This window comes from Protopterus annectens, chromosome 12.part0, assembly GCF_019279795.1.
Source record: "Protopterus annectens isolate FY-2018-M chromosome 12.part0, PAN1.0, whole genome shotgun sequence".
NCBI classification, from domain to species: Eukaryota; Metazoa; Chordata; order Ceratodontiformes; family Protopteridae; genus Protopterus; species Protopterus annectens.
The window spans coordinates 35,484,364-35,509,441 of NC_056746.1; the positions used below are offsets into that span (position 1 = coordinate 35,484,364).

General features: G+C 41.3%; 1 protein-coding gene across 1 annotated transcript in view; it reads right to left on the reverse strand.

Moving 5' to 3' along the window:
- Positions 1 to 25,078, reverse strand: part of LOC122816125 — a gene marked incomplete in the record, with an annotated part of 1,432,330 nt that overhangs the window by 1,040,377 nt on the left and 366,875 nt on the right. Inside the window, 1 exon segment of the mRNA XM_044088884.1 lies at positions 18,355 to 18,514. Within this exon segment, the coding sequence (XP_043944819.1) occupies positions 18,355 to 18,514 (160 nt within the window).

Consider the following 25,078-nt stretch of genomic DNA (forward strand, 5'->3'; position numbering starts at 1 on the left):
CAATATCATATCTGGTCTATGGTATGCTATGTTTAATTCATTCCTTGACACCATAGGAATCTTTGGTCTGTATATAAAATATCCAGTATTTTAGTGGAATATTTCCATTCATCCATAAGAACTACCACACCCCCCCCTTGTCCGGTTTCATCACTCTGATCTTACTATTTTTTGTAAGGTCTAATAACACCTTCCTTTCATCTTTAGTCAGATTTTTACTAAGCCCTTTATGTATCTTAGATTCTTTTCTCAATTCACTTATTGTAACTGCTTCAAAATTATAAAGTTCCTGATGTAGTGGGCAATTATAAATACTTTTTCTCATAAGGCTATCTTCCACCTCAAATGGTCTGTCTTTAAATAAAATTTCAGGGTTCAACTTCCTGGTGAATAATTTCACATCCAAAATCAAACTGTTCATTTGCCCTTTCTTACTTGGAACAAATTTAAATCCTTTTTTGAAAAGGGAAAAGTGACTATCAAGTATAAATATGAAAATTGTCCTGTGTATATATAATATTACTTTCTAAGTCTAATCCTCTTCCTTCACACTAAACAAATACTTCACCACCTATTTCACTTCTATTAATATTAGTTCCTGAAGTATTAAATAGTTCTAATGTCGATACCTCATTTGTTGTTGGGGGTGATTCCCTGCTACCTTGGCATATGAGGGATGGAGCTGTCGGTTCAGTATTTGTTTGGATCTCTGGGGGCCCTCCCCCAAAGACTGTGTATTGTCTGCTGTTTCATCACTATACACCGGCTCTCTATTAACCTCAAATCCCCTCCCACCACCTTCCACTGTACCCTGAATCCAACAAAGGTGAGGGGTCCATCTGGTGTTTCTATTCCCCTTTTCTTGTTTTGTTTTGACCCAATAGTATATGCTGTACCATCAGAATATTCTCTCTCATCCCTATCTAGCTTAGATAGTTTCTTTTTATGATTTTTATTAACAGCTTTATCCACATCTTGTAAGGCAATCAAATAACTTTGTTTGTATTTATCCATAGAATACATTAAATCATTTTTAATTTCATTGTTTAAATCATCAATATCAACTTTCAATTTATTCAATATAATTTCATTATTCTTAACCATTGCTTTCATAACTGCTAAACCGCAGTTGTTTAAAATGTCCACAATTTCTTTAAAAAATACACTTCCAGGTTCAATATTGTTTGGGACTTCGAAATTCTCAAACCTTTTGGTACCTGGTCCCATTTTAAACTCTCATTTAAAAACCAGTTGTCTAAGGCTAAACTTTAATACTGTAACATTTTGTTTTTAATCGTTTTACATTTTTCAGTATATGAACTGTTATCTGTAGAATGTCTACTCACGGGCTCTGGTAGTGTAAAGCTATTACTGAGCCACTGGTCAAAGTTAATGTCCAAATAGGGTTGTAAATCTCTGGAAATAACCCCTTCTGCAGAATAATCCATATTTCCAGATGGATTGTGACACCCTGAGCCACTGCTGTTCTCACCAAAACTCCTAGTGTGTCACCAAAGTTCCTGACTAGTCGATGTAATTTCCTGGTTACCATGATAACCCTGTGAACACTGCGCACATGGTATGGAATTATAAAAATCACTTTTCTCAGTTTTTTCTTGCAAAAAAGCATTAATATGCTTAGTAAGTTCTCCAAATAAGGGCCTGTTGTTAGAAGTAGCATGGGGGACTCCTCGGTTTCCTTGCATCGTCCGCTACGAATCCAGCACCACCAATAACCAAGAAAAAACTGCAACGGACAATGCTGAATAAAATAAACAACTGATAACCTCCAACAAATTCAGCAAGCAAGGATCCAATAAAGGCTGTCCCACTTAAGTTAGTAATCCATACACTGTGCCACGAAAGTATAAAAAACTCCACTTTATTAACAGACAATCAGATTTAGTTCTTCCATCTCCCTACATCAGACTTCTTCAGAATAAACTCCTTATTTTAACAATTCATATTTAAACTACTATCAGACCATCCCATTGGCCTAGACCATAATTAATTATACTCAATTAATTCATTAAAAACATTAAAAACGCATTTAAAGAACACATTTAAAATTCATTTACATGTATTTCATAGGGCCTTATTATGTGTTAGATATTGTAGTTCATTGTAGTTCATTTCTTGCCTTTTTTAACATCTTGTTTGTCTTTTTAGCTTTTCCCAGTTAGGGGTCGCTACAGCGGAACTCCGGTCCGCTAATGACTGGCAGTAGATTTTTATGGTGCCGAGTTGCCAGCCCGACGCCCAACCTTCAGTGAAGGCACTCCCATTCACACATATCTTTTGGAGGCCACAAAAGCCTTTAATTTCAAAGTATCTACAGAAAGACAAGACCACCAAAGCCAGACATAAAGATTGTATATTTCCTTTCCTTTAATATTTCCTTTCCTTTAATATTTGTTTAGATGTGTTTCAGTTATCTAAACTCTTTAAAGTTAAAATGTGTATATAACAGATGTGAATGTATGCAAATTAGAATTAAAGCAAATATACAAATCTTTTTATGTTATCAGGCAATGGTATAACAGTACTAGTTTTCAGTTTCAGATATCTAAACTCTTGAAGTTAAAATGTGTATACAACAAATGTACATTTATGCAAATTAGAGTGAAAGCAAGTATGCAAATGTTTTTAGACAACTGTGTAACAGTACTAGTTTTCAGTTTAAGCATTTATATGTACTCAGATAATACTGACAGAGAAAAAAAGTATTCCTTTACTAATAGTTTAGTCTCCAGAATATACCATTTACCAGATCTCAGTTTATGCTTTTACCTGTGTTCGAGTAACACTAGCAGAGAAAGTATTCTCACCGTATTAGTTTAGTTAGTTTCCAGAATATGATTTATACATAGCTACTTTAAATGTTCAGTAAATTTCAGTCAAGTTTCAGACTATGACATTCATTCTCAGTTATGAGTTCAGTATGGTACATTTCAGTCAGATTTCCGAATATATTCAGTAAATAGTTTTAAGGGTAAAGTGACAGAATTATTGCAACAGGCTTATTAAGATAAACTATCTAAAAATAAGTAGTAATAGTTATTTAATATACTAAAGGCATGACAGGCAAGGCTTGATTTATTAATTAATTTAAAGAAGACAGTCTGCTTTATTCAATACATTAGACAGAAAGTTAAAGAGGCAAAGTTATAGATCTGTAATACAGACAGAATAGGTTTTAGTAAAGGTACTTCTAATACTGTAGTACGTAACTATTTACATAATATTTTAGACAGAAATTTAAGAGGCATACATCTATTACAGCACACATAAATTAAAAAGTTAAGTAAAATTATCAGTAAAAAATCTAGCTGAAGATTTACAGAAACAAGTTAATACAGTATATGGTAATTATGCTTCAAGATACATATATTATAAGTCTAAAAAACAGAGTTTGCTAGTAATAACACATAAAATAATTGTCCGGTTATAATTAAATCATAAAATTAAGAGAATTCAATCCAAACAGACCATAGTTGCCTAACACAATGCATCTGAAATTCTCCAGGTGTAACTAACACTAGGTAAGACTGCAATCCAAATTGTATCTTGCTACAGATCCCCCACCATGCCCCGAGATTCCCACTACACCTTTCTAAATATACTGGAAAATATTAAGATACGACCAAAACCCTAATACTGGGTGATTTCAACTACCCTGCCATTAACTGGGAAAAACTACTCGTGTACCAACTCATTTTCCCAACGGTTCTTGGAATTCATAAATTCCAATGCCCTGGATCAACTAATCCATTGTCACACCAGGGGCTCCAATATCCTAGACCTGGTCATTACCAACATGGGAGATAGATGCTCCACACCAGTAGTCACCTCCTCATTGGTCAGGTCTGACCATAAGCAAATCACCTTTGACATCCACATCCCACCCCCACCCCCAGTAAGGAAACCTCCTTAAAAAACATCTCCAAAGCCAACTTCAGGCTACTGAAGTCAGAAGTGACAAACTTCACAACACCCACGCAGACGGGATCTGGAAGTTCGACTGCAGAATCCTACACTAAGGCACAGTACGAGCACATCTACTGGTGCATGAATCGTGCCATCCGAAATAGAACCAATATGCTCTTCTCCAAAAAAAGGAAGTCAATCTGGTGGTCCCCTTCTATAAACAAACTATACAACAGAAGGAAGAAACTGTTGCAGAAAAGAGGAAAATCCTAGGATGCAAAAAACTCCCTCATCAGCCTCAGTAAGAAGCTGAGATCCCTCATATAATCCTCAAAAGCTAGTTACGAAAATAAAATTGCCAAAGATTCCAAAGACAACCACAAGGCATTCTATAGTTATGTCAAAAATCTAAATGGTAATGCTCAGATCTGCTCTGAGCTACAACAGAATGGCATTAAATATACTGATCCCAAGGATATTGCCAACATCCTGGCAGATTGATTTAGTGCCAACTTCACCCCCCTCTCACCCCCTAAAGGGCCCATCTCAATACCAAAAGATTGCCAAATTCTGATAATCATGGCCACACAGGTAGAAACTGCACTCTCCAAAGCTAAAACTACAGCATCCATGAGACCAGATGACATCCCAGGCTGTGTGCTACATGAACTACAAAATGAACTGGCACCTCACCTAAGTGTCATGTTTAATCATAGCCTCACCTCAGGCTTCATGCCCACTGAGTGGCGCACAGCTACAGTTATCCTGCTCCACAAGGGAGGATCCGCCTTGGATACAGGGAACTACCATCCCATCAGTCTGACAAGCCTGATCTGCAAGGGCATGGAACGCATTATCATGGAACTTATAAAGAAAGACATTGGCAACCTTCAAACACTGGACCCGACCCAGTTTGGGTTTGTGAAGGGCTGATCTTGTCTCCTGAATCTGAATGACTTCTTCAAATCAGTCTCCAGAGCTGCGGGCGAGGGTAAGGTGGTCCACACAGCCTATCTGGACCTTGCCAAGGCCTTCGACACCACCCCCACTCTGGAATCATATATAAACTTACTAAGCTGGGCATAAATCCCTACGTCAGTCGATGGGTTGTCAACTGACTTACTGACAGAACCCAGACTGTAAAAGTAGCCGGCTCCAAATCCAGCTCCAGACAAATGACAAGTGGAGTACCTCAGGGTTCAGTCCTGGGACCACTCTTGTTTGGCATCTACTTCTCTGAAGTACAGACCAACACTAAGGGACTCTGGCTAACAAAGTTTGCAGATGACTGCAAACTGGTAGCCATTATTGAATCCCCAAATGATGTGGATATTCTACAAAAGGGCCTTACAGAAACAGGTGCCTGGTGCCAGAGCCATGGGCTCAAACGTAATGCCAAGAAATGTATAGTTATCCCCTTTGGAAAAAAACATGTACCCAAGAATTACCACATACGTGGCAGGACACTAAACATCGAAAGTGTGATGATAGAATTAGGGACACAGGTAGACAGTGGTCTCACTTTCGATAACCACATCGCCACAACAGTCAGGAAATCCTTCTATGTGGCACACCTCATCGCTAAGGGCTTTTCATCCAGAAAAAAGGAGGTCATTGCCCCACTGTGCTCATCCCTCATTAGACCCATTATAGAGTATAATGCCCCATTTGGTATGTACCTCACAAGACATCTGCAACAGCTAGAAAGGCCACAGAAATACCTCACTAAAAGAATCACATGCCTAAAGCATATGCCATATGCTAACCGTCTAAAACAACTCCAGCTATACTCTGTGGCATATCGTCTACTCAGAGGTGATCTCTGCTTAACATACAAGGCCATGTCAAACCCTGAGCTGTTGGACATGCTCCACTTAAAGAAATCCCAATCCCTCAGAGCCACATGCTCCAGGGATCTAAACCTTGTCATCACAATGAACAAAACATGCTGGAGTGATAGGTTCCTGATCCAGAGACTCCCCATACTCTGGAATTGACTGCCCATACATGTCAAGCAGAGCGCCTCATTGGCCCTCTTCATAAGGAACCTTGATGATTGGATGGGAGATAGGAAATTCACCCCGGGGATCATGTCAGTCACCCTGCTAGACAGGGATCCAGAGAAGTAAATATTGTGGGAAGAAATATGCAGGGAATTGATAGCCTAGTACCAACCTATGAACCTATAAATGCTCAGGTGACACCTAGTGGTCCAAATTAAAATTGCAAGTTATGCCATATTAATAAGTTATAAAGTAATTACAGATGTAAATCCCATTTTAGCATTTACCACATAACTGTTATAGAATAAATTCTACATAAATACAGTTAGTAAAATAGACCTTGTATAGGCCTAAAATGTAAGGTTATGCCCATGTCTTCAATTTATATTTCATATTTTAAAGGACCATAGGATCATAGGAAGTTACTAGGCTAATGGCCCTAGGATCCCTACAAGCCTGGCAAAGTTCGACTTTTATTTTAAAGATCAACATCAATTGCCCCTGTCCAACAGGGACAAAAGTGGAAACCCTGGGGTGAATTTACTGTTACCCATTCAAATGTCCAGATTGCATTTGAAGACGGCCAATGAGGTGGTCTGTTTGACAAGAAGTGGGAGTCCATTCCAAAGCTGTGGTAACCTCTGGAAGACAAATCTGTCCCTCCAGTAGGTTTTATTAATGCCACATACCAGGTTAAGGTCTTTAGAGTGAGTAACCCATGTACCATTTGACTTGTGGATATGCAACATTTCCAATAAATCAGGTTCAAAGAGGACCTTATATGCAAGGCACAGATCGCCTCTGAGTATTCTGTATGAAACTGAATAAACTGACAGTGATTTCAGATGATTCACATAGGACAGATGCTGAAGACCTTAAATTTTCCTTGTGAGGAACTGTTGTGGTCTCTCCACTTGTTGCATGTGTTTGGAAAGGTACATACCAAAACAGACGTTGTAATTAATTATTGCCCTGATGAGGGAAGGCTACAGAGAGGTTATGACTTCTTTTTTGGATGCAATTCCCTTACTTATGAGATGAGCAATATAGAATGCCCTTCTTACCACTGTGGAGACATGGTGATCAAAGGGAAGGCTGCTGTCTATCTGTGTGCCCAGGTCTCTCACCACTGAGTGTGTACTTAAGGTGTTGTTATTGATGTGGTAGTTAGCAGGAACATCACACTTACTGAAAGGGATGACAATACATTTTATGGCATTGAGTTTAAAGCCATAACTTTGGCACCAATCATTTGTTTGTGTAAGACCCTTTTGTAGGATGTTGATATCATTTGGAGATTCTATGAAGGCTCCCAGTTTGCAGTCATTAATCAACTTTGTCAGCCATAGATCTTTAGTTTTAGCTTGTACTTCAAAGAAATATATTCCAAACAGTAGAGGTCCGAGAAGTAGAACACAACCTAAGGATGTTGTCAGGTCTGATAAATGTGTTTTTTGGCCTTAGAGAGAGCATTTATAACCTGCTCTTTAGAGATACAAGGTAAAGGACAGGTCGTAGGGACTTCATGGAGTGTGTGGCAGAGAAGTGGGGGTGAAGTTTTCACAGAACCTGTCGACTAACAGGTTGCTATGTCCACAGGCTCAGTATATGTGGTATCATTAACTAACAGTTCAGCACAAAGCTGGGCCATTCCTTTTAAGTAATGGATGTAACTAAAAACACCTTGTGGTTGTCCTTAATTGAGGAAGCTAATTTGGGTTCATAGTTTGCTTTGCAGGACTTCATAAGAAGTCTTATTTACTTCTTTAAGCTGAGGAGGGAGTGTTTCCAGTATAGGGCTTGCTCCCTCTTACTGTAAATTTCTTTCTCTTATTGTAAAGCCTGTTAATTGTCGTTGTCCACTAGGCAGGTTTGCTCTTATTTGAGGAGCTTGTTTGGTCCTATCAAGTACAGCCTAGTCAATGCAGTTATACAGGTGTTTGTATAAAGCATTGGTGTAGATTGGCATAGTTGCTAGTTCCATCTGAGAGGGGTGGTGCAGTAAAGGTATTTATACCATCCCATAAGAGGCTATAATCTGCTTTGAAGAAGTTTTTTTAGTTTAGTTGCTGCTGGGGGGGGGGGGGCAGGTGTGATAGTCACTTGGAATGAAACTGATTTGTGGTCAGATCTCACTAGGGAAGACCTCACATTGGGGGTGCTACAATGGTTACCCATATTGGTATGTATCAGATCCAGGATGTTGGCACCCCTTGTGGGGGTGTCAACCAGGTGATCCAGTGCACTGGAGCTAACAAAGTCAAGGAACTTTTGGGCAAGTGAGTTAGAGCATGAATAATTTACCCCATCTGCGATGGGTAGTTAAAGTCACCCAAAACCAGGGTGTTCAGATGTATCCTGATGGACTCAAGTAGATCCAAAAAGGAAGAGTAGGTGTCCTGATTCATGGAGGGGGTCCTGTAGCTGGCAATGATTTGAATAGGTGTCCTACCAACAGTTAATTGCACCTGAAGTATCTCCAGGGAATCACTGTTTAACCAACCTGGAGGTTTATTTATCTTTAATGAATATAGATACGCCATTTTCATTAGTTTTCACACCTTCAGTTTGTGGTCTGAATGTGTGGAAGGAGGTGTAGCCTGGTATGGTTGGGGTGCTCTCCACAGCCCTGAACCAGGACTCCATGACTGCACAAATTTCTAAGTCTTCCAAGGTGAGGACTGCTTCCAGTGAGTGCAGTTTCATGTTAAGACTCCTGGCGTTTAGCAGCATAACCTTGAGGTTGTTTTTAGATGGAGTTTTTATGCTGGGAATTTTGTCTTTGAGACACTGCCTAAAAAGGCACTATGGGGGTGGCAAGAGCCTTAGCCAGTAGCCGAAATTCCAGGGGTGAGAGATGAAGACGATCTCTGGCAAAGGAATGAGGTCTGTCAATTATGTTATCCCAGACTGACAGACAGTGTCTCCCCTTAGAATGACACCAGAAACTAGGCCAATTATTGAAGTCAATCATTTTCTGTTTGTACTGAGGTATCATCTTAGGTGAAGGTAAAGTGCTGCTTAAGGCACCTGCCTGAGACATATAGTCCGAGAACTCAGTCATGTCTCTCCTCATATAGTTCAGACAGATATGTCTCAAGTCATTCACACCAACATGGGCTGGGACAGAGTCATAACAGTATCTGTTTTTGAGAGACTTAAGTGAATGTGTAATATGGCAGATCCTGGCACCCAACAGACAGCTGACTGTGACCTTCTCCTTATCCAGCCTGGTGAGAGGGACATCTGTGTGTCTCACGATGGAATCACCTATGAGTAATATGTTTGGTTTTGTGTTTTACCTTAAGGGCTTGACAGGTGAGACACTGGTGTGACAGCTATTATGTGTATTATGTTTTGCAGAGGAAGTATTATGTGTAGTGTGCTTGTGTTTCTGTTTGAGAGGTCTCTGGTGTTTAGGTATGTTTCTGGTGAGAACCACAGCATATGTTGGTATGTGTGATGTGGGTTTGGATGGAGTAGAAGGTGAGGTGTGCTTGCTGACAACCCGCTCATTGTCATATGTATTGACTGGTGTGCAAGACAGCATGGATTCAAGGTTGTTAATATAGTTGCATCTCTCACATGTTGAGTTTGTGTGGACTAGGAGTAGAGGGTGGTTGGTGAACATGAGGCAATTGCTACACTGCCTCAGGATGCCCATGTTGACCAAACTGACTAGAGAACTGTGGGAAATTGTCTGCCCATAGTGTTAGGTACATTTTTATTGTCAAGAAAGGAGGCTGAACTTAGGAATGGCTAGTGTATGAGAGGTGTGCTGGTACCTCTGAGGTAAGCTTAGTGTTCCACCTGATAGTAGGACAGGGCCAAGGAAATCCTCTGGAGGACCACAAGCAAAGTACTATGGGAAAATTTAACAGACAAAACATCTGTGTCTATAATCACCAGTGGTAACCACCACTATGTGGGCAAACAAGTGCAAATGCAGGGCTTAAAAAAACAAGAAATAACCCTTTTAAGTCAAACTAGCCAATCAGGATGCTCTCTCTTTGAGCTCTAGTCCAGTCACCCTTGGCCAGGTAGGACCAAGACAGCACTTTCTTCCCACAAGGGTGCAGAACACCCCTCTCCAACAAAGATGGCCTGAAGTTGATGCTCAGAAGTTACAAAACCAACCCAGAAACAGAAAATCTGGAACTGGGCAAAGTTACAGCCAAACCAGTAAAGTTTACAGTAAACTGTGGCAAAAAAGCAGTCAGTTCAGATAATTCTGACAGACAGTAGAAATGAAAATACAATTAAAAGTGCTACACAAGAACAAAAACTGACACAAAGTGGATCAATGAATGCCTCAGATCTTTCAGTATGTCAGTGAAGAACTAGTTTTAGTGCTCAAGTGATACAAACCAGTCCAGATTCAGGAAGTCTGAATGCTACAAAACACAGGAGCACCAGAAATCCAAAGTGCATAAAATCATAATCACAATAGTAAAAAACAGTTAAATCAGCAATTCGGTAGAATACTGCCATCAATTTAATCAAGTTATCGACAAGTAGTAACAAATGTGGCAGAATAAACACAGTTGAACACCTAAGCACAAGCAGCAAAATAAAGTAGGAAGAGGCACAATTGTTATTTTAAGTAGTCAGTGAGGAAACAGAAGAAGCTAAAGGGTTTGGCCTTCACAACTGATCTCACTGCACTTAGTATAATGAGCTGATGCAATGGGTGGGCCTTCACAGCTGACCTCACTATACTTAGTAGAATAAGCTGATGCAATGGGACTGGGAGGAGTGTCCAGTATCCAATTTATATTAGAGACGGGCAACTCAAAAGCCACCAAGCTTTAAGACCACAACAACAATTATGCGGATGGGTGGGAAACAGAAAGGAGACAGTGATCAGAATAGAGGTAAGGATTCAGTTCACTAAGCCTAAAATACAGTTGCTCAGTTTAAACAGATATGCAGCAAATATTGTTTTAGTTAATCAGAAGTGAGGACAACTGTTGAAAATAAGCACTTCACTTTTGTAGTCTCACAGCAGGTTTTTGGAAAACAGCAAAGCAAAGGCAGAAGGCCTAACTCACTGCAGCTTTGAGCAAATAAGCACAAACTGGTTCAAACACTGGCTATTTAATGCAGAGAAACAGGAACCAGCCAAAGGTCAAATTATCCAATCAAAAACACCATGAACAGAGCCCTGTAGCAGTAACTCTAGCTACATCAAAAAACTGACACCCCCTTCCATGAAGCACAGCTAGGCCTCTCTAAGCAAAAGATTCACTGTCCTACCAGCTCCAAAGGTCACAAACAGTACTAGATTCAGCAGGCCTGAACCTGGTCCATGCTAGCATTTTTATTCAAGTGCAGCAACAAGTAAAATGAGCAGAACAAGCAGATGAACAGTAATTGCTGTTGTAACAGGAATTCAGTTAGCAGACAATCTAAAAATGTAGTAAAATACAGTTGCACAGTTTAAACAGACATGAAGCAAATATTGTTTAGTTAATCAGAAGTGCGATAACAGTTAAAATATGCACTTATCTTATGTAATCTCACAGCCGGCTTTTAGAAAATGGCAGAGCAAAGGCAGAAGGCCTAACTCACTGCAGCTTTGAGCAAACTACAGAAATAAATACTTGTGTGTGTGTTCAGGTATCTTCAGGATGAGTTGTAAGATCAGGTTTCATTTAAATGTATTTTGTTAGAAAAAAATACAGTATTCTCTTTGTGTAGGTCTGGAAATGCAGCCATATTAAAGCAGACCTTCATAGATTGAGTATAGTTTCAGTGAGTGCACTTTCAGCCAGTGAAAATAAACTTCAATCACAAATACTGATAAGAACAGAATGTGCAGTACACGGAGTACATACACATTTTGTTTCTATGGTATAAGGCTTGGGAACAAAGGTTAAAGAGCAGTGTTGACATTTACAGGGTTTTGGTATTATTAGGAGATACTTCAGACATAGTTTAAGTTAGTTCATTTGGACTGATATGCAGAAAGTCACTGTAGTACAATCTTCAGACGTTGTATGCAGACACTCGAGAGTGGGTGCAGAAGTCAGGTCAAACATCCAGCATTCCAGAATATTCATGATATTATTCAGGAGGATCAGAATATGAGTGCAGAAGCTACGGACATAGTTATCAGCATTGTTACTGCAGACAGTACATTTGTGAGTGCAGACTTTACACACAGCATAATGAGTGCAGAAACTACGGACATTAAGATTTCATTCAGATATTGCTGACATCTACCTCCACTATACATAATAAAGCATTCTTAACTGAACTAGTGTGTGCAGACTTTATTCTGAAAGGTATAAGAAGATTTGGCCCATTAGAAGATTTGGCCCATAAAAGAGAAAGCAGCACCTGTTAAGCACACATTTGAGTAATTAAAAGATAAAGACATTCATTATGGTCTCATTCCAGTTTATTTCAGTTATTTCCAGTTTATTCCAGTATTCTACAGTCCTATCAATTCTTACACCCATAAACATTAAGGTTTCTGCAAAATATCCCAAACAACATCCATTCAAAGGGTAAAAAGGTTACACAGACTAACAATTCAGTAAAAACTGCAAGAAAGACTTACCGAAACATGGCAGTTCTACATCTAGTAGGGTTTGTGTTTATTGCCAAGAATGCACCCATAAAGACATAAAAGGTAAAACGGCACTCATTAGTCATGTAGCATAAACACTGTAATGACTTTAAAGGGTCATTTGCATATATCCCATAACTAAAACACTGGTATGCCCTTAAAGGGTCATTTGCATATATCCTATGGTCCTCCACTACAGGAAGTTTAGGGTATTACACAGTAATGACTCTTGCTTAGCTAAGCCTTTCTTGCAGTTTTTACTGAATGGTTTGTCTCTGTAACCATTTACTCTTTCTTTGCTTATTTATTGCATTAGTTAACTGGGGTTGAACACTGGTCCACCTGGACCTTTTTCACATATATACCACCTTCCAGGTGAAAACGAGTCAAGCATGTCAGCTGCTCCTTATTCAGCAGAATGTCCTGATTTTGTTGTCTATGTTTGCCTAGACCCTCATATTTTTTTAACCCCTCATATAATTTTTGATGTTGTAGTGAATCACTGATGATTGTAACGCCAGGCAATAGAGTTTCATATTTCTTGTTCAAAAAAGATATGTGATGCAAACCCTGTTGTTAACTTCCTAATTTATCTATTTATTTAATTTATTTACTTATTGAGATTTGTTTACCAGTGAAGTCCAATTGGGTGACAAAAAAACATTTTCAGTGAAGGCCATTTGAGAAAAGCTCCAGAGAGTTAAATAATTTCAAATAAAAAACTATGTTATGTACTCACCATAACATTCCATGTGAGTTGTTCATCTCGCCTTCATTCTTACAGATGGGTTCAGAGCCGATCCTCGGCTCCGAGTCGGCTAACTACAAAGCTCGAGGTCTTCAGACAGCTTGAGGCCAAGTCCCTATCCCATGATGCACCTTGAGTTATCTCAGATCTTGTTTGCTGCCTCTAGTAATACCATATGCCATTCTGTCACTTTTTAAGATAAATACCATAGTAAAGACAAAGCAGCCATGATAAAACGTGAATCTTGGTTCTCAGAAAAACCTGAGGGGGGAGGGGGTTGGCGGGTGGGAAGTAAGAATGAAGGCGAGATGAACAACTCACATGGAACATTATGGAGAGTACATAACATCTTTATGTGAAGTTGTTCTATCTCGCCGTTCATTCTTACAGACAGATAGCATCCCAAACACCATCTTCCTTGGGTGGCTCACGGTAGTATGTTTCTCAGGACAGTAGAACCAAAGGAGGCCTTGTCCTTGGAGGCCCTATTGACTTTGTAATGTGTGATAAAAGTATGAGGCTTTGACCAAATGGCTGCTGCATAAATATTGTCTAATGGTAGCCTAGCTGAACAACCAGAAGATGTTGACACAGCTCTGGTAGAATGAGGCTTAATTTTCTGTTGTAGAGTTAAATTGGCAGCTGAGTAAGTGAAAGTGATGCAATCAGATCACCATTTTGATAGGGTTGTTTTTGCCACAGGCATACCATTTCTGGAATCTGAAAAGGAAACAAAAAATTGTTCGGATCTTCTGAATTCTTTGGTTCTATCTAAGTAAAATCTGAGCTGTCTGTGAACATCAAATTTGTGCAGCATATACTCCAAATTGTTGGCATGTTTAGGGAAAAACACTGGTAAATCTATAATTTGATTAAGGTTAGCTTCAGTGCAAACTTTAGGTAAGAATGAAGGATTTGTTCGCAGTGAAACTCTGTCAGCATGAAAAAACAAATACAGAGGTTTTATGGACAAGGTTTGTAGTTCAGAGACTCTTTGAGCAGACATGATGGCTACTAAAAAGATAGTCTTCCAAGACAAAAATTTTAAATTGCATGAAGAAGCTGGCTCAAAAGGTGGGAGAATAATGTGTGAGAGCATAAAGTTTAGGTTTCAGGGGGTATAAGGGGATTTAATTGGTGGTCTAAGGTGGAAAGTCCCCTTGCAAAAGGCTTTGGATAGCTTGTGTGACATGTTAAAGCCTTCAGTACCAAGGTAAAAATTAGAGATGGCGTCAAGCTGCACATGAATTTTAGCTGCCGCCGCTCCTTTGTTGAAAAGGGGTCTATATCACCAAAGCAAAAAACCGAATGCGCGAATACCAAAACATCAACCTCTATACCGCGAACCGCGAAAATCCTGAATACACTAAACCACGAAAAAAAAATATCGAACTGTCATAGTCGGCCAACCTCACCACCCGCTACATACTACCTACCCAAACAAAATAAATAAACCACATGCATACACCAACCAAACCCTACTTCTAACCTAAACTAAAGCACCAAAACCCTACCTCCAACACTACACTAAACCTCACAAACACAACTATCTATGCACTCTCCTTAACCCCTCCCTAACCCTAAGGTCCGTAGCTACCGCACACTTCCCCTACACACATACACCCAAACAAAATAAATAAAACACATACATACATTTAAAAAAACAACCCTACCTCCAACACTATACTAAACCCCACATACACAACTAACTATGCACTATCCTTAACCCCTCCCTAACCCTAAGGTCCGTAACTACTGCACACTTCCCCTACACACATACACCTAAACAAAATAAATAAAACACATACATACATTTGAAAAACACCTACTTCTAACACTACACTAACTCTTACATACATTACCTATCTATGCACTTACCTTAACCCAAATCCTAACACTAAATTCCTATATATCGCACACTTACCTTACGGAGCTATACTGCAGACGGGCCAACCAAAACAAATCGACATTTTGAACTTCACGGATTTCAACTTTTGTGGTTTACGTACTTCGCGCAATACGGGTCGACAGCTTTGTATTCGCCTAAAGGAATCTTCATTCTCATAATAGGAACCCTTGAAAAGCATAGTCAAAAATTATAATATGGAGGAAATAGAGGCTTGGTAAGGGTCAATATTATTCTGAGAAGCCCATATGGAAAATCTCTTCCATTTGCTGAGGTACAACTTCCTAGTAGAGGATTTATGAGAAGATATTAAGATATGTTGGGTTTCATTTGAGAGGTTATGGAACCTGGCTATGTTGGGAATTGTAGCAGCCAAGCTGTCAATTTTAGGGACTGAAAGGAGGGATGAAGAGCCCCCAACGAGTGCATCAGAAGGTCCGGAACTGGGTCCAGAATCCAAGGCTCCTCCAACAGATGAGGTCGAAGGAAGGGGAACCAACTCTGATGAGGCCAATGACGGGCTATTAGAATGATGGTCCTTCCCAGGGCTTTCGCTTTTTGTAATACTTTGGATATCAGGGGAATTGGTGGGAATGCATAAAGGAGACCCAGAGGCCAATCATGTACGAGTGTGTCACTTGGGGAATCTCCCGGAGGGGGAATCAGGGCAAAGTAGCGTCTGCATTTTGTGTTCATGGGAGATGCAAAAAGATCGCAGCAAGGCTGGTCCTATTTGCGAAATATTCTTTCCACTATTTCTTTTTTGAGGGACTACTCATGAGGTAGCAAAATTGCCCTGCTCAGTTTGTCTGCAATCACGTTGGATTTCCCCAGGAAAGCGCTGGGTGGATGTAGCCCACTGCCACACTCTTAGGGCCTCTCGACAAAGGGGATAGGACCTGGTTCCTCCTTGTTTGTTTAAGTACCAGACCACCGACATGTTGTCTGTCTGAATCACAATTGTCCCCAGAGGGAGAGAGTCCTGAAAGTACTGCAAAGCAAAGAGTACCGCTCTCATCTCCAGGACATTGATATGCAGATGTGTCTTTTGTTCGGTCCATGTGCCTTGGGCTGTTCTTCCCTGAAAATGCCCCCCCCCCCACCCGATCAGAGAAGCATCTGTGGTCAATGTGGCTGATGGTGAGGATAAGATAAAAGGATGACCTATTGTGACTTTGAGAGAGGTCAACCACCACCAAAGATCCTTTTTGCATGTGTTTGTTAGAATAATGAGATGTGACATTGGGAGCTCTTGATAAGACCATTGCGTGAACAGAAGCCATTGAAGAAGCCGCATGTGCCTACGACCCAATGGAATTGCTATTATTGCAGCTGCCATCATACCCAACAATTTTTGCACTTCTGAGGCTGGCACCTTGTCTCAAAAAATGACATTCAGAATTTGCTGATGAAGTATTGATATTTTTTCTAAAGGAAGTTTTATAGTGGTGGTGGTGGTGTCCAAATCTGCTCCAATAAAAATGATATGTTGCGATGGCGACAAGGCAGATTTTTCTGAGTTTATGGTAATCCCGAGTTGATTGCAAAGAGTAAGTGTGGTGTCCCTGGCTTGTATAAGCTGATGACTAGTGATGGCGGAGAGGAGCCAATCATCTAGGTACGGAAACACCTGGAATCCCAAATGCCTCAGGTGAGCCGTGACCACTGCCATACATTTGGTGAACACTCTGGGGGCTGTAGCGAGACCAAAGGTCAGGGCTCGAAACTGGCAATGATTGCTCCCAGCCGGAAGCGCAGATGATCCCTAGATGGTCTGGCCATTTTTATGTGGTAGTACGCATCCTGGAGATCTATCGAGCACATCCAATTGTCTTGCCCTAAGAAGGGAAGTATCGACTGTAGGTGACCATCTGGAACTTCTCTTTCTCTTTCTTGACAGATCTGTTCAGTCTGCTGAGGTCCAAAATAGGTCTCCAGTCCCCTGTCTTTTTTCGAACTAAAAAGAATCTTGACTAAGTTCTGGATGCTATCTGGTCTGCTATGACTGGTTGGATGACTTTTTTTTTCTAACAACCTTTGGACCTCTACTGTTGCTTGTTCACTGGAACTGGGTGGAACATCTGGGATTTTTGTTATTAAGGGAGGAGGATTGGTGAAGGGAATAAAATATCCTCTGGAAATTATGCTTTGTACCCAGCTGTTGTTTGTTACTTTGATCCAGGCATCTGGATACAAAGATAAGCGACCTCCAACTGCCTTCAGAGTAGGACAGTCAGGCTTCCTTTCAGGAGTGCTGGTAGGGCTTCCCAAAGAACTGATCTCTGTCGCCATGATTTTGTGGACCCCTCTGCTACGAGGGCGGCGTCTTCCATTATCGCCCCCTGCTCTGCCCCTGGAGGGGGGTTCACCACATGTGTCCAGAAAGGCTCCTTGGGCTTTTCGGAACCACATCTTTCCTCCCTTTTGACCCTTGGGGTAGGGTCTAGTAGGGGTGGAAAAATGGACTCCGATGGCAAACAGAGTCTTTCCTTCCTGCTCACACCTGGTGAGTTTCCTTAACTTTGGGCCCAAAAAGAGACTTGCCATCAAAAGGGGTGTTGACAAAGGATGACTTAAAGGGCTCCACAAAGGAACATCAAAGAGTCAAGAAGGAATTACAAACCTGCCATTGCTTTTCATTTAAGGGTGCTACAAAGATAACAGATCTGGAGCTCTTTTAACAAGTACAAGTGTAAATATTATTTTATGCACTGTGTTCAGGATAGTTCCCCCATATACAGCAATCACCATCACAGACAGCAAATGATGACTATAAGTATCAATCAGCTTGAATTAGTTTTGCATAGGAAATATTTTAAGTGTTTTAGCAAAATATTAAATGAAACCAAACATATTCTGTGTTATATAAACTAAACAAATCTATCTGCCAGGACTATGAATTCTGTGTCACATGCACACTTTGAGGGTCTCAGGCCACCCATTACATGCATCAGTCTGAAAAATGCATAAAACCTTTTAATGAGTTTTCATTAGTCAAAGTAGCCAGGACAAAGAAACTTGTAAAGTTTTTGAATATAATGAATGTTCCAGATCAGGAAAAATTGTCAACAAATTTGTCATATACTATACCCCCTATTAACAATTTGAGCAATGTTTCCCTGTTATTATGTCATTTAGTAAATCCACAAAAACTCTTACCTGCAGATCAGTTGCATACTTTTCTCTGCAAACTTACCTTCAAGCTGGATGATTTTCCTTGGATGCACCAGTCTAGCCAAAAATTTCTTCTGGAGATAGTTAAAACTGATGTCAATGCTTACATCTCTTTTAATATCTGACTTAGGCGTTCCCAAGAGAAAATGAAGGTTTGCTTCATTTGGAATCCAGGTATCTACCTAAAAACAAGCACATACAATTGAGAGAAGTAACATCTCATTTCCTAAACAGTATAGTTCAAGAGCACTTTCTGATGTTCCCAAAATCCCTTTGTATTCTTTATACTGTCACATCAAGACTCCGGTTATCCATCTAGTTAGTGATTTTACACAAGTTTCCTTTTTGGATGATATACCAGGCCACTATCGCATTGAATCCTGTCTATTTCAAGTGATCCAGTAAGAACACAGATTCTGAATTTGTTTTCCTTCCTCCGCACCATACTCTAACATCTAGCTAGCTAGATGCTACCACACATTAAAAGCTACATCTACAAACTAAAAATGTCATCCTTCTCAATAATTTTAAAAAGAATACTTCTCGTGTGTATTACATGTATTATCAGTTTCTCAAACTTTCTCATATTGTTAAGTCAAGAGTTATACAACAACAAATGTCTTTCATTATTTTAACTTTATGAACTCCCTTCAGCATTATGGTAACCATCACAAAGTATCCTCACTGCAACCTCTAAAACTTCATATTTTAACAAGAATCTCAGCTGGAAGGGGCATGAACCCTTCTAATAATGAAATGCCACAGTACTTGTGTAAAGGATCATAGAGGCAGGTGAGGCTCATACTCCCTGTTGTATTGTAACAAGTAGCATAGCATAATCAAATTATACAGTGCAAATTATCAAACAAAAACTGCCATGACAGCAATAAATAACCACAAGACTTACTTTAATTTTGTAAATACAGACAAAAATAATGCCCAGCATTGCAATGAGCTTACCTCTAATGGCATCAGCACTTAACCGTGAGAATAGATGATAGATAGAGAGATAGATAGATAGATAGATAGATAGATAGATAGATAGATAGATAGATGGATAGACAGACAAATTGTTGCAGATACATTCAGCTCCAAATTCTCCCGTCCCTCATCTCCAAACTTCCTAATACAAAGTGTCTACTCTATATCTCCCACAATTACCCTTGGAAAGCTAGCAAAGTTGCTCTGCAAGACCAAAAACACCAGCTCTGTGGGACTACACTAGATGCCCAGTCAGTTCCTGGACAATATGAAACTATTTAACAACAGCATTTAAACCAAAAATATATCAGAAGCCAGGAGAAAAAGAAGTTATGTACTCACCATAACGTTCCATGTGAGTTGTTCACCTCGCCTTCATTCTTACAGATGGGTTCGGCTCCAAGTCGGCCTACTACAAAGCTCGAGGTCTTCAGACATCTTGATGCCAAGTCCCTATCCCATGATGCACCTTGAGTTACCTCAGATCTTGTTTGCTGCCTCTAATAATACCATATGCCATTCTGTCACTTTTTTAGGTAAAAACCATAGAAAGACAAAGCAACCATGATAAAACTAGTATCTCAGTCCTCGAAAAACCCTGGAGGGGATAGGAGGGTGGGAAGTAAGAATGAAGGCAAGATGAACAACTCACATGGAACCTTACGGTGAGTACATAACTTCGTTATGTGAAGTTGTTCTATCTCGCCATTCATTCTTACAGATAGGTAGATTCTTACAGATGGGTAGTGTCCCAAGCACTATATTTCTTGGGTGGCTCACGGAAGTATGTTTTTCAGGACACTAGAACCAAAGGAGGCCCTGTCCCTGGAGGCCCTATCAACTTTGTAATGCGTGACAAAAGTATGAGGCTTTGACAAAGTGGCTGCTGCACAAATATTGTCTATAGGAAGCCTAGCAGAAAAAGCAGAAGATGTGGACACAGCTCTGGTAGAATGAGCCTTAATTTTATGTTGTAGAGGTAAATTGGCAGCTGAGTAAGTGAAAGTGATGCAATTAGATAACCATTTAAATAGTGTTGTTTTTGCCACCGGCATACCTTTCCTAGAATCTGAAAAGGAAACAAAAAGTTGTTCTGATCTCCTGAAGACTTTGGTTCTATCCAGGTAAAATCTGAGCTGTCTGTGAACATCAAGCTTGTGCAGCATATAGTTGTTGGTGTGTTTGCAAAACACTGGTAAATCCATAATCTGGTTAAGGTTAGCTTCAGTACAAACGTTAGGTAAAAATGAAGGATTTGTCCATAGTGAAACTCTGTCAGCATGAAAAAACAAATATGGAGGTTTTATGGACAAGGTTTGTAGTTCCGATACTCTTCGGGTAGACGTGATGGCTACTAGAAAGCTAGTCTTCAAAGACAAAAATTTCAAATCACATGAGGAAGCTGGCTCGAAAGGTGGGAGAATAATGCGTGAGAGCATAAAATTTAGGTTCCAGTGGGTATAAGGGAATTTAACTGGTGGTCTGAAGTGGAAGGTACCTTTGAGAAAGGCTTTGGATAGCTTGTGTGACATTATGTTAAATCCTTCAATACCAAGATGAAAATTAGAGATGGTGGCAAGCTGTACACTAATTGTAGCTGCCGCTGCCCCTTTATTAAAAAGCATCGTCAAAAATTCTAATATAGAGGAAATAGAGGCATGGTAAGGATCAATGTTATTCTGAGAAGCCCATATAGAAAATCTCCTCCATTTGCTAAGGTACAACTCCCTAGTAGAGGATGTATGAGAATATATTAAAATATGCTGCATTTCATTTGAGAGGTTATGGAACCTGGCTATGTTGGGTATTGGAGCAGCCAAGCTGTCAATTTTAGGACCTGAAGGGAGGGATGAAGAGCTCCCAATGAATGCATCAGAAGGTCTGGAACTGGGTCCAGAATCCAAGGCTCTTCCAACACATGAAGTCGAAGGAAGGGGAACCAAGTCTGACGAGGCCAATGACGGGCTATTAGAATGATGTCCTTCCCAGGGCTTTGGCTTTCTGTAGTAGTTTGGGTATCAGGGGAATTGGTGGGAATGCATAGAAGAGACCCGGAAGCCAATCGTGTACGAGTGCATCCCTTGGGGAATCTCCCAGAGGGGGAATCAGGGCAAAGTAGCTTCTGAAATTTGTGTTCATGGGGGATGCAAAAATATCACAGCAAGGCTGGCCCCATCTGCAGAATATTCTCACCGCTATATTTTTTATGAGGGGCCACTCGTGAGGCAACAAAATTGTCCTGCTCAGTTTGTCTGCAATCATGTTGGAGTTCCCCGGGATGTTCGTTGCTATCACAAAGCAGTGGGTGAATGTAGCCCACTGCCATACTCTTAGGGCCTCTCAACAAAGGGGATAGGACCTGGTTCCTCCTTGTTTGTTCAAGTAGCAGACCACTGAAATGTTGTCCATCTGAATCGCAATTGTCGTCAGAGGGAGAAAGTACTGCAACGCCAAGAGTACCGCTCTCATCTCCAGGACATTGATATGCAGATGTGTCTCTTGTTCGGTCCATGTGCCTTGGGCTGTTCTTCCCTGAAAATGCTCCCCACTCCTGATCAGGAAAGCATCCATGGTCACTGTGGCCGATGGTGAGGGTAGGATAAAAGGATGACCTACCGTTACTTAAAGAGAGGTCAACCACCACTGAAGATCTTTTTTGCATGTGTTTGTTAGAATAATGAGATGAGACATTGGGAGCTTTTAATAAGACCATTGCATGAACAGCAGCCATTGTAGATTTCGCATGTGCATGCAACCCAGTGGAATCGCTATTATTGCAGCTGCCATCATCCCTAACAACTTTAAAACTTCTGATGCTGGAACCTTGTCTCTGGATATGATGTTCTGAATTTGCTGATAAAGTAGTAATATCCTTTCTGATGGAAGTTTTAAAGTGGTGGGGGTGCTGTCCAATTCTGCTCCGATAAAAACGATATGTTGCGATGGCAACAAGGCAGATTTTTCAGAGTTTGTGGTAATGCCCAGTTGATTGTAAAGAGTAAAAGTGGTGTCCCTGGCTTGTATTAGCTGATGCCTGACGGTGACGGTAAGGAGCCAATCATCTATGTACGGAAACACCTGGAATCCCAAATGGCTCAGGTGAGCCGTGACCACTGCCAACATTTGATGAACACTCTGGGGGCTGTAGTGAGACCAAAGGGCAGGGCTAGAAACTGGTAATTACTGGCCACCAGCCAGAAGCGCAAATGATCCCTGGATGGTCTGGCCATTTTTATGTGGTAGTACGCATACTGGAGAACTATCAAGCACATCCAATTGTCTTTCCCTAAGAAGGGAAGTAATGACTGAAGTGTGACCATCCGGAACTTCCCCTTCTTCACAGATTTGTTTAGTCTGCTGAGGTCCAAAATAGGTCTCCAGTCCCCTGTCTTTTTTGGAACTAAAAAGAATCTTGAGTAAGTTCCGGATCCTGTCTGGTCTGCTGGGACTTGCCTGAAAACTCTTTTTCCTAGCAACATTTGGACCTCTACTGTTGCTTGTTCCCTGTAACTGGGTGGAATGTCCAGGATTTGTGTTGTCAATGGGGGGGTGGCAAAGGGAATAGAATATCCTCTGGAAACTATGCTTTGTACCCAGTTGTCGTTTGTTATTTTTAGCCAGGCGTCTGGATACAAAGATAAGCTACCCCTGACTGCCTCCAGAGTAGGACAGTTGGGCCCCCTTTCAGGAGCGCTGGTAAGGCATCCCAAAGAAACGGTCTCTGTCGCCTTGGTTTTGTGGATCCCCTCTGCCGTGAGGGCGGCATCTTCCATTATTGCTCCTTCCTCTGCCCCTGGAGGGGGGTTCACCACGTGTGTCCAGAAAGGCTCCTTGGGCTTTTCGGAACCACATCTTTCCCCCCTTTTGACCCTTGGGGTAGGGTCTAGTAGGGGTAGAAAAATGGACTCCGACATCAGACAGAGTCTTTCCTGCCTGCTCACACATGGCCAAAGTTTCCTTAACTTTGGGCCCAAAAAGAGATGAACCATCAAAATGGGTGTTGACAAATGATGACTTAAAGGGCTCTGCAAAGGAACATAAGTGCATCCAGGAGTGTCTCCTGAGAGCAATTATTGTACCTGCTGCCCTACTCATACCATCAGCTGCATATGAGATCAGATGCATGGACGAGTTCAATATGGAATTAAGGGTAGCAAGCTAGGAGGCCACCTTGTCTGAAGCTCCTTCAGCTACCATACCCTGAAGAGTATCTCCAAGCTTTTTTAGGAAGTCTCTTTGCAGTCTTGTGAAATGTGTAGGACAGTTCAGTGAACACATGGCAAAAGTCTCTGAACTATACATGCGCTTCACATACCTATCCATGATCCTAGAGTCTCTATTAGGAGGATGGACAGAGGAAGAAGTTTCTGACATCTCCTTTTTGGTGGCTGCCGCCACCACCATTGCATCAACAGGCACTCCTTTAGTGAGAAAGAACTTATCTTGAGGGGCAGAAATAAATTTATTGGGCCTTCTAGAGACAGGCTCCATGGTGTCCGGAGACTCCCACGCCCTTCGTGAGACCAGCTCCATAAGCTCATCGAAGGGCAGAGACACCCAAGAGGTAGAGGGTTGAGACCCAAAAGCTTTCAGGAGGATCGACTCATCTTTAGTAGGGTTGGTGGGCTTCCAGCCACCCCTCTGCTTAAGGATTTCCAATATATCTGCAAATGAGATATCTTCAGAGGGGGACCATAGGGACCCTTCTGACTTATCTAAGTTGGTGTCAGATGTGAGAGACTCCTACGAGGAGTCTAGATGCTTCCTCTTGCAAATTCTCTTCCTGGAAACCTCATCAGTGGGAACTTTTGGTGAGGTCTCGGAAGAGCAGGGGCCACTCAGTGGGGCTTCCTGAGGCTCAGGGTCTCTACGCTTCAAAGGGATCTGTGAGGCAGAAGTGGACACAGGTGCTTTTGGGGAGGAGGTAGTTGGTCCTGAAGTTGTGGATGTCCTGGGGGACATTACTCTCCTCATGGCCTCAAAAGCACCTCTGCTCTGATGGGAAGGAACAGCTGTATCCGAAGAAACCACTGATCCTCTCAACACTGGAACAGTTGGCTCCGATCCAGAGGAAGGAGCCCAACAGAGGCCCTGAAAGGCAAAGTGGGAACCAACAGGTCAGTCCGACTATCCTCCCCGGACCTGACAGGCGAGTGTCGGCTCCTAGACTCCTTGATGGGTGTCGAGGAAGTCTGAGTAAATGGAACTGATGGCACTGGAGCAGGTGTCGGCTCCGAAGGCTCCACAATCATAAGGTCCAACTCCTCCGGCTCCAATGGACTGCTATGGCTCGGAGGAGGAAAAGAAGTAGATGGAGGAACAGTTTTCAGTTCCGAAACCACTTGGGTCAGAACCAATTTTGCAAACGATGGTGCCTGTAGCAACTTCTGCACCACACGATCCACATCCAAATCGGATAGGCTAATCAAGGACCGAGATGAATGGATGGAGGGTGGTATCGACTGGAGGACTGGTGATTTTAATACTGCGGAAACCGGTTCCAGGACTTGGGATCGGCTCTGAAAAGACAGGACGCTCGGCTCCGAAGGCTGTGGAGCTGATGTCGAAGGTTTCTTTGATTTTGTCAAGTTCAATGATGAAGCCTTAGAGGACTTGGAAGATTTGGGAGACTGACTAGATTTGTCATGGTCGCCCAAAGCTTCTTGAAAGGAAAATTTTATTAGTCCGCTATCAATTAATTTTCTTTTCCTTTCATGTAGTACATGGCTTGAAAAGGAGTGGCAGATAGAGCAACTGTCTTGCAA